The sequence below is a fragment of the Natator depressus genome, chromosome 2 (genome assembly GCF_965152275.1).
Source record: "Natator depressus isolate rNatDep1 chromosome 2, rNatDep2.hap1, whole genome shotgun sequence".
Taxonomy (NCBI): Eukaryota; Metazoa; Chordata; order Testudines; family Cheloniidae; genus Natator; species Natator depressus.
In genome coordinates, this window is record NC_134235.1 from 55,373,105 (window position 1) to 55,383,945 (window position 10,841).

At 41.2% G+C, this 10,841-nt stretch overlaps 1 protein-coding gene across 1 annotated transcript; it reads right to left on the reverse strand.

The window, feature by feature from the left end:
• Positions 1-1,739: 1,739 nt before the first annotated feature.
• Positions 1,740-10,632, reverse strand: LY96 (lymphocyte antigen 96). Its single transcript, XM_074943048.1, has 5 exons — positions 10,494-10,632; positions 8,740-8,826; positions 6,647-6,775; positions 4,877-4,929; positions 1,740-2,033 (listed from the first exon to the last, which is right to left on the reverse strand). The coding sequence occupies exons 1-5, from the start codon at positions 10,600-10,602 to the stop codon at positions 1,944-1,946; spliced, it is 468 nt and encodes a 155-aa protein (XP_074799149.1). The 5' UTR covers positions 10,603-10,632; the 3' UTR covers positions 1,740-1,943.
• Between the last annotated feature and the right edge of the window lie 209 nt (positions 10,633-10,841).

Consider the following 10,841-nt stretch of genomic DNA (forward strand, 5'->3'; position numbering starts at 1 on the left):
GCGAGTGTAGTTCAGCTGAGGGTTACTCCCGTCAATCTGGGTGTGTTCAGTACAGTTCTGCTGCTCTTTACTCATACAATCCAGGATAAAAACATTTAATTACCTCTGCATACAAAGTGATTTGTAACCCCCCACCAGCCAAAATTGATCACTTTGGCAACAAGGCTTTGTGTGCTGAATACCTAGGCAGAGTAGGTGTGTTCATGTAAATATAGTCTGGTCCTGAAATATTTTCCCCCCAGCTCATCCACGGAGAGCTTCATTCAGACCCTGCTTACACCTACAAGAACCAGGGAGACTGCAAGGCTCTGCTGCCCAAACACACTTGACTGGACCAAGGCCCCACCCCAAGCAGTAGAAGATCCTGAGGATGGTGGACCAAAGCAGTAGTCACCACAATCTCCAGTGGGGAGGCAGTTCAGACCACCACAGCCACTTCACAGCAACTCATGGGGAAAGAAATCCTAGCTGGGGGCATGGAAGGACCAAAACCCTGCTGCTCCTGCAGCAGCTCCTGGGTGGGGGCCCTCACTAGTGTGGAAGACAGCCTTTGCCACTACAATCCTGGCTTTCACTCTCCAGCTGGGCCAAGGGAAGAGGGGCCTGCTTATCAATGCAGTAGGCTGCTCCTCTTGCACATCAGGATCTCCCTCCTCCCTGGTCTGTCATTGTTACTCCTTCTCTAGTGACCAAGGGAGAGGAGGAGAACCCTGGCTTCCTCCCATGTTTCCCTGATGGACCAGGACAGAGGGAGGGCATAGCCCATGTCTGGGCCACCTTGCTACTGCTGTCTCCTCTGCTACTCCTCTTTGGCTGGAGGAAAGGATGGTTCAAAACAAAGTCCCTGAGGATGACATTAAGTCCCCCAACTTTCAGGAATTGTGGTCCTGTGGGAAAAGGTCACCACACCCACCCTTCCCAAAGAGAGAGCCTTGTTTGTGGGTCTGGTTCCCTCTGACACCACTAACCCACAGAGGGCTCTTGGCACCACACGGAGACCTATGCTGGGCTGATATAAAGTACCTCTTCACAGAGGGGCCACTGCTCAGGTGGTGAGGGAGGCTAGGCACTGGCCACCTAAAGAATAGCAGCAACAGGCTGGGGCACCCTGCTCCCAGGCCTGCCAGAAACTGGCTGTGGGTTGAAGAAGAAGTCATCGCTAGCCCACTTGAAGAACAGTAGTAGGCCCCCTGCCATCCCAGGGGAGGGCTTGTGTGGATAATCCTGCCACCACCACCCCAAGCAGGGGACAGGACCACATCAGTGGGTTGTGCCTAGGACACTGGTTTGCCTTAAGGCAGCTCTACTCAAGCTGCGTAAGCAGTGAATACTGCTGCCCAGTGCCCACTCTGTTTCAGATGCTATTAACACCATCAACTGCTGCCAGATAACCAAAGATCCCTGAACTCCTGTCTTGGCATGTTAAAAAGCCTTTCACTTCACTGTTATGTGTGGTGGTGCAAATAAATGACTGAGAATAGAATAGCTACTGAAGCTAAACAGACAGAATGAACAAGAGAATACACAGGGTTTTCTTTTATATCAAATAAATTCTGGCAAACATTCTTGTCTTGTCTTAGTTTAGCAGAATCTGAAATACACACATTCTGCGTAACACAAGAGGTATAATTGAAATACAGTTGTAACTACGACACCATTTCAGGGTCATTCTGTAGATTAAACAGTATGCATTTGTACCTAATTTTCACAAAGAAATTTAGCACAAATTGGCTGGCCATTTGATTATAGCAAGTATATAAATGGATGAGACTCTCCTTCTTCCTTATAATTATGCGTATAGTAAAGTGCATTTTGCATTCGTACCCATGCAAAATCAGTCTGTTTATTATTTCAGTGATAAAATTCCAGTTCCTTGCAGCAGCAGTTCTTGTGTTCCGCGATGATTTGAAGCAATCATCTTATTCTGAAATTCCTTAACCATCCTATTTTATTAACAAGGTGACATTCATACACAGGAACAAGTTCTTCTCAGAAGGACCAGAGAATAATCTTATAAGAATCATATATATTCCCTAAAACAAAGAAAGAAAAAAACCACACAATCTTGTTGCCACTTTTCAGCCCAGAAACTCGGGGGGAGAAGACTAGGATAAGGAGCCCAGGGAGTGGGGAGAAAGGTCTGGCACAGGATAGGCTGGAGTTAAGAATGGCAGAAGGAATCAGGCTTGGGAGAAAACAGAGACAGAAAGGTATGAGACCATCAGAACACACTCCCCTCCAGAGCCTGGAATGGAAACCAGTTCTTGAGTCTCAAAACTCCACTGCTGTCAGCAAAAAGCTGTGAAACTCACTGACAAAGTGTCTGTCTAATCAATTCTAGTGTTGGTCCACATAGAGAATGGCAACCTACTACTGCTATCAGTTACTCCATTTGCTCAAGTGGCAGAGGTCTGTGTGGTGGATCTAAAGGGTCCAACCTTGCTGATGACTAATGTGGGTGTCAGTACGATGAGATTTCTGTTTTTTCAGTTAAGTTTTTAAAAAACTTGGGAAATTACATTAAAAAACCACTGTGTTAAAAGGACCTTATTAAGGTTGCAACATCAAGCACTCAGATGTTAGGAAATGAAGAATTAAGATTACCTGTGAATTACCTTTTTGTGCATATGTATTATGATGCAGCCTTTAATTACATGATCACATATTTTTTGCACAGGATCCTGGTCTCATGTGGTCACTGGTGGGCCTGCTCTAATGGTGGAGCAGGTTTGTGAGTAAAGGAGACTATTGTCTGTAGGATACCTGCCTTATGTAGTGCAAAAATTGGAAGGTGTGAATGAGGAAGGGAACTGTAGGAAGAGAAAAGGTGGGAAGAATCCCACAGACTACAGACTAGGGACCGAATGGCTAGGCAGCAGTTCTGCAAAAAAGGACCTAAGGGTTACAGTGGATGAGAAGCTGGGTATGAGTCAACAGTGTGTCCTTGTTGCCAAGAAGGACCAATGGCATTTTGGGCTGTATAATTAGGGGCATTGCCAGCAGATAGAGGGACGTGATTGTTCCCCTCTATTCGACATTAGTGAGGCCTCATCTGGAGTACTGTGTCCAGTTTTGGGCCCCACACTACAAGGATGTGAAAAAATTGAAAAGCGTCCAGCGGAGGGCAACAAAAATGATTAGGGGACTGGAATACATGATTTATAAGGAGAGGCTGAGGGAACTGGGATTGTTTAGTCTGTGGAAGAGAAGAATGAGGGGGCATATGACAGCTGCTTTCAACTACCTGAAAGGGGGTTGCAAAGAGGATGGATCTAGACTGTTCTCAGTGGTAGCAGATGACAGAACAAGGAGCAATGGTCTCAAGTTGCAGTGGGGGAGGTTTAGGTTGAATATTAGGAAAAACTTTTTCACTAGGAGGGTGGTGAAGCACTGGAATGCGTTACCTAGGGAGGTGGTGGAATCTCCTTCCTTTGAGGTTTTTAAGGTCAGGCTTGACAAATCCCTGGCTGGGATGATTTAGTTGGGGATTGGTCCTGCTTTGAGCAGGGGGTTGGACTAGATGATCTCCTGAGGTCCCTTCCAACCCTGATATTCTATGATTCCATGTGGTTTTGTGGTTAAGGAAGTTCAGTGCTGCACTGGGGAACTCAGTTTTCTCTCTGCCTCTGCCACAGAGTTTCTGTGTAATGCTGGCTAAGTCACATAAGTCTGGATCCACAATAACTAGGGCCCCACCAAATCACCATCCATTTTTGTAAATTTCACAGTCACAGCATTTTAAAAATCTTGAATTTCATGGTTTCAGGCATTTAAATCTTAAATTTTATGGTGTTGTAACAGACCATGAATATGTATTTTAAAATGGCAAAATGTAAACATGTAAAGCCCTTAAGACCCAGTATTTCTCAAACTGGAGGTCCTGACCAAAAAGGGGATCGCAAAGCTATTGTAGGGGGGTCACGGTATTGTCACCTGTACTTCTGCACTGTCTCTGTGTGACAAAGAGGAACTTGGAAATGGGGAAGAGGAGAAAAAGAGACATGGAAGAGTGACCTGGAAATAGGGAGAAGAGGAAAAGAGAGAATATCTGAAGTGAGAAGGACGCCATCTAGAGAACAAGGAAGAGGAAGTTATTTTTGCAGGCAGTAAGGGAGGGGAGGAGAGAACCTGAAAGATGGAATGAGATGGTTATAGATGGAAGACAAGGAAATAGGTGGGATGGTACCTACTTAATGTAAACCACCAAATGTTAATAAGGAACATATAGGGTCATTAGAGTGATACATACATTAATCCCTTTGTCTATAGTTCTTCTTCAAAAAAGAACTAGATAAATTAATGGAGGATAGGTCCATCAATGGATTAGCTAGGATGGGCAGGAATGGTGCCCCTAGCCTCTGTTTGCCAGAAGCTGGGAATGAGTGACAGGGAAAGGATCACTTGATGATTACCTGTTCTGTTCATTCCCTCTGGGGCACCTGGCATTGGCCACTGTTGGAAGACAGGATACTGGGCTAGATGGACCTTTGGTCTGACCCAGTATGGCCATTCTTATGTTCTATAGTGGCAATTCGTTTTCTTATTTACACAATATCCCTTATCCTTCCAATATGTTAAGAATGATTTGTTTGTTTTCTTGCATTAGACTTGTTATATCACCTGTGCTAATTTTATTTCTTAAAATAAAGTTTTCAGAAAACTACAATATAGAGGGACAACTTGAGTTCATCTACCACTCAAGTAGAGTCATTCCTGAGGTAAGAAAAAAACAAAAATTTCGTAAGGAAGTTGTTGTGTACAGTTTTGGTGCAATACTATTTTCAGGGGAAGTATATATGCAAGCAATCTATTTTGCTAATTTTTGTAACCTTTAACATATATATTAGATATAGTGTATATATACTTTAGTGAGTACCTTCGGCAATTGCATCTTTAAACCGCTAAGTTCAAACGTCGTATTGACCGTCTCTGCAAAATAGGGACAGTTATAAAAGAAGTGGTTATTTATTCTTGGTCCTTAACAATGATAAAGTAAACCATGGCAGTTAAATTTCCATTGACTTCAGAGGGAGTTGGATAGAGACCTTATTTCTTACTCTATTTAGGTTTTCCTTAAAGTGCAGAATGCAACTAGGAAATTTGTCTGGCTTGTGTCAGTGGTCTGGAGATCATTAGTGCATACATTCAAAATGTAACTGACACTATATAAGTCTGCCCCTCTACTAATCTACTTGTCTCTGACACCTTCATCCCCAGCTCCCTTTGCTCTGTCAATGATGCCACCTTTAACACATTTATCTGCCTCTCCCCCAACCATCTTTGCACATTCTGTCACACCTCCCTCTTGGTAAACTGAATTAAACCATAAGGCCACCATCCTCACCTCCTCCAAACCTACTCCTACCATGATGCCTTCAAAGGATTGGCCTGAAATAATAGTTAGGTTGAGGACTGGTTGGGAGTAGCAGATATTCTTTTTTTTTTAAAGGCAAATGTTGATTGCATGATTTATCCCTCATCCTTCATTGCTTGTACTCTTGTATTTTGAGTTCTTTGAGTCTGAGACTGCATCATGACTCACGTTATATGTTTGGCTAGTACCTAGCATATTGTTGATACTACCCTAACCATAATAAATTTAATTGTGTATGTTTGTGTGGTGTGACGGGGTGTCTTTAGGTCACATCCTTCCCCCCAGGACCCCAGTGCAGAAGATTTGGAGCCCTGCTACTTGTGCTGAGGTCTTTGTAGTGCTACCAATATTTAGAGAAGTTTACAAGGGACAATTGTCCAAATAAATTGGGGTTCCAGGGGCTATTATAGTTCCTAGGGTCTGTAAGGTCTGCATGTGCATTCTGGCAAAGTTTGAGACTTGCCTGACATTTAAAAAATGTTAACAATGTAATTTATTCTTTGTGAAGCAGGTAAACAATATTATCCCCATTTTACAGATGTAGAAACTGAAGCCCAGGGAGGTTAGAGCCAAAAGTTTTAACCTTGGTGTGTGTGTGTATATATATATATATTTGCTCAGCACCTCTGAATATCGATTTAGGGGTGTGTGTGTGTATACACACACACACACACAGACACACACACCCCTAAATCGATATTCAGAGGCGCTGAACAAATGCAGCTCCCACTGACATCAGAAAGAGCCGCAGACTCTCAGTTCCTCTGGATTTAGTTGCCTAAATTTAGGTGCTCAAGTTTGAAAGCTTTGGCCTGCGTGACTTGAACAATGCCAAAAAGAGTCTGTGTTATAGCTAGGATTAGTCGCTTGCTAGTTGCCCTCAGTCCCTTGCTTAGGCTACTGAATCATGCGGCCTTTACTGCTGTTGAGCTGCCCCCTTCTGGCTGCCCAGCAGATGCACTGGCTCAGTTAGAGGCAACCAGCTGGTATGAAATTTGTGATGTCTCTAGTGCTATCAATGGTAGCCTGTGCAGAAATTCTCCTTTACTTTTCTAGGTCCCCCGAATTAGGGGGCCCGCAAAAACTGGCTGTGGTTAGCATGGTTTTATATCATCTAGAGCTATTCACAGACACAGAAATATCCCTGTCCGTGCTGGTCAGTTAAATAGCTTTGTAACAAACCTGCCAGCAACAACAATGCTTAAACAGGATTGTAGCTAGCAGGGTTCTGTTCCCTGTTTGGCAAAGGAAAACTTCCAAGTTTATGCTTACCTCCCTTCAGAGTTCCACAAAATGAATAGTCATCATCAAATCCATGGCAAATAACTTCTTTCCCTTGAAATACATTTGCAGCATCATACCATAAATCCATGCTGCCCTCCAAAAAGATTATATCACTCCCTATAAAAAATAAGCAAAACATTAACTGATTAAATCTCCACAAAACACATTCACTCCCTACATGAGGTGAGAATCATGCATACTAATGGTGACTAGAATATTAAACTTAGTACTCCCATAGGCTGCAACTCAGCAAGGTGTTTAAATATGTGGCTACTGGTTGGGAAATTATTCTTCACTCCCCACAAAAAACAATTATTCAGATTTTTTGGAGGGTGTTGTCGAAACACCAAAAAAATGGGGGGGGGGGAAATTTTGGAATTAAAATGGCAAATTTTCAAAGTTTTTGGACAAAAAAAACATTAAATGAAAATTGGAGTTTCCACTGAAAGAAATCTGTTATAACTGAAAAGCCATTTTCCATCCAAGAGAAATATGGAAAGTTTTCAACTATCTCCAGTGCTTAGACATATGCATCCAAGTTGTTCCACTGAAGTTAACAAACTACACAGGTGATTAAAATTAGATGCATGCTTAATTACATTGAAAATATAAAAAACTGTAGCCCCCAATTCAGCAAAGTGATGTATGAACATAAATTAATTGAATCCAGCAACCCCACAAGTTAAATATCACCACCCTCACCCACCCCCATTTTATATACTTGAATGAAAGGCACTGTGGAAGCAAAGAACATCTGTCTGGTGCTACTTTTTAGGTATTTATAAAGACACAAAGTGGAATAGCAGAGCCAGGAAAATTATTAATAAATATATATACTGTCTAAGTCAGAGTGTAAACTAAAATTAATCAGCAGTTTTACTTTGTGGGGGAATGCTTTTAATTAAGTTATAAAACTGTTCCTTCTTCTTGGGATGTCCACAATCTGGACACTGGGTTGCTTCTCCTTCTGTTTAATCAGGTAGCTCAATGAATTGGTAGAAGACTTCAATTCCTTTTTCTCTTCAGCTATAGTAGCACTCTATCTTCACACAGCAGTCTTATCTGTACTTCTGCAGGAATCAGGTGCTACATTCAGCATCTCAACTCCCTAAAGAAGGTGGCTGCTGCTAAAAAGAGGAAACTCAGGAGGTGATCATTACACAGAGGAGGTATGGTACTGGTTGTAGCAGGCCCTGTGTCTCTCTCCCTTTGAAAAGATCCACCAAGATCACATACCCCCTCTGAGGGGACTGCTGGGTGACACTGAATCATGCCATGAAGGGCCTTGGGTAGACGACAATGTGCAACACATTTTTAAAGGTGTTAAATCCTATCTACACTAGCGTTCAAAATTGTGAGTTAAAATGTGTTAGCTAACACATTTTTAAATGCAATCTATTTTTCTAGTTTAGACAGGGTCTTGAGTAGAATGAGGAAAATCTCAGACACATAGGAACAGGCACTCTCCTGGCACTTCCACTCTCCTCCTAGCACATATAGCATCTGTCAAAAGTCTCTTCTTTCCCTATAAACAGTCACTCCATCTTATTCAGTTATGAAGTGTAAGTTCTAAGGACCAAACTTTGTTGTGTATTTTTAATGTTTTTCATATTATTGAGGCACCCAGTCAAGGTTCCATAATGAAGATTGATTTGAGTTTGGCATTTAATGCAGGAATATACTTTGAGCCCAGTTTTCTAAATTGTATGTGAGCAATTGTGTGCCTAATTTATGCACAATAGTCATGAAGGGTAAATTGAGTAACTGCATGAGCAAATGGCAATTGTTTGTCTAACTGACAATTTGCACACACAACTACTTTATTAGTGTGTAAAATGATGGATGGTAATTGCATGCACAAGTGAGTCACATTTTAGTGCATACATCTTTACATAAATGTGTTAGAAAATCAGGTTCTTTGTATATCATCATGATTTATCTTTCCATGTTCAATCATGAAAAATTTCCCCTAAATAGCCTTCTCATTTAGAATAGAGGTTTAGAGATAGAAGTGACCTATCCTCGTGCAAATACAGAATTTAATCCCCCAAATTTGATGGAAATAACAAAAAGTGACTTACTTGGAATCCATAAAAGAGTAATTTTCCAACGACCTTCACTAAACGAACAAGGGACTATACCAAGGAAGAAAACATGGTCCATAGAATCTAAATTAAAAAATATGTAATAAAGTCAGCATGAATAGCACTCTCCATCAAAAAACGTTTGTAAATGATCCTTCTAGATGCCTTCTTAGAGGCAGAAATAACATCATTCCACTTTTGAAATTAAGTATTAAAAACCGTAGGTTAATTGGGTTGAGGATATTTGTGACAAACACAGGCTGTTGTAGTTATGTATGTTTTGAAGACATGCATTTTCCACACTATCACGGAAGGGAGGCTATTAACACAATTGTCAGACAAAAATATCCCCATCCACACTGGTCAGTGAAACTGTCTTAGAACTTGGTTGTCATTAGCATGGCTTCCAATGTAATGGAACCTTAGTAGATTATTCTGTACCATGGTTTGTTTTCTGAGTGACCACTACTGTACTTTCTACAAGATGCAGATGTCAGTGTAAAATACAGGATATAGTACAAAATGCACTGGCTGTTCAGTGTTGGAAAGCCTATTATTTCACATTTTAGAGGGAATCCAGTTCAATACTTTTCTTTTAATGACCGAAATCACGTCAGATTAGTTTACTTGTACTGTCTTTGCAGGACATGATGTACTATTTTATCCATGATGAAAACGTAATCTGATGGAGTATCTGGGGAATGCTGAGGATATGGAATAGGTTGGGGTATAATGTACTGTGGTATTTACTGGCTGCTATGCTAACTGTTCTTACTGTACTATGCTGCTAGCTGATATTCCTAAGAGATTGTAAATTGTATTGTCAGGGAGCCTAAAGCTCAAGCATAGGCACTTCTTAACATTTTAACAAAAAGAAAATAAATGCAAAGCAGTTGTAACAGCAAATATTCTCTCTCTGTCTTAGGTTACAGCTCATTCTTACTAATAATACAGCACGTGTGATGTGTATGGAACTGTACAAGACATGACCCCTGCCCTGTAGAATGTACAGTCCAAGGCCCCGATCCTGCACCAAGCACCATGTGGGCAGACTCTTCTGCCCACACAGAGTTCTGCTGACATCAGTGGGGTTCCTTTTGGGTGACTCAGTGCCAGATCATGGCCTAAATTAGAGCCTATGTACCACAGCAAAGGAGTAGGGGGAAAAGAGGAGAAACAATTAAGAGCAAAGTGGAAAACTGCCCTCCCTCCCCAATTTCTTTTTCAGCTTGTACTTTGTTAGCTGTCTCACAGTTTCACCAGTTTCCAGGGCCAACAGGAACTCACATGAAGTGTTCCTATTTTCCATACAGCTAAACTTCAAGGTCTATGAAAATCTATCTCACAGTAAATTTCTTGCATTTCTTGTCCAACTTGATCAATCACAGCACTGGAGAAGCACATTGAAATTTGTCTTTTAAGTTTTCCCAAAGTCACCAACACACATGCCTGTCCTGATCAGAAAAGCTAACCTCTCTCCCACCCCATACCTTCCCCAACATGGACTGTGGTAATATCTATGGATGCACAGTGTAATTACTATCATACAGAAATTGCAGAATATCAGAAAAATATATACACCCAAGCTACCGAAAAAGAGCAAAATTATTCTTAAATCTCTAGTGGATCATTTCTTTATCTTTCTGGACTCCTCAAAGAGGCAAATACAAGAGAAAGGAAGACAAGTGTTTGCTGAGAGGATATCCATTCTTGTGCAAACACCACTGAAAATAAAACAATCCTTTACTTACCACAAAAGGAATATGATATTTCTACATCTGAGGATCTGCAAAGCAGCTTTTTTCCTTGTGATTCAGTGAATCCAGAAGTAAACAGAATGAAAAAAACAAGCTGAAACATGCTTGCATATCTTCAAGCCTTCCAAAAATAAAGGGGGTACTATCTGGGTGAATATTTTACTTGAACACTTTGTTTTCAGAAAAGAGGAACAAAGTTAGGCTGAGTCATCACGAGCCACATGATTATTGGGTTTGTTTTGGTTTTTTTGTTACATTTCCTCAAATTCTCTGTACACTTAACTTAATATTTTACTGCATTTATGCCAGCTATCTTTATAATAAAGTTATGGGAAGAAGGGG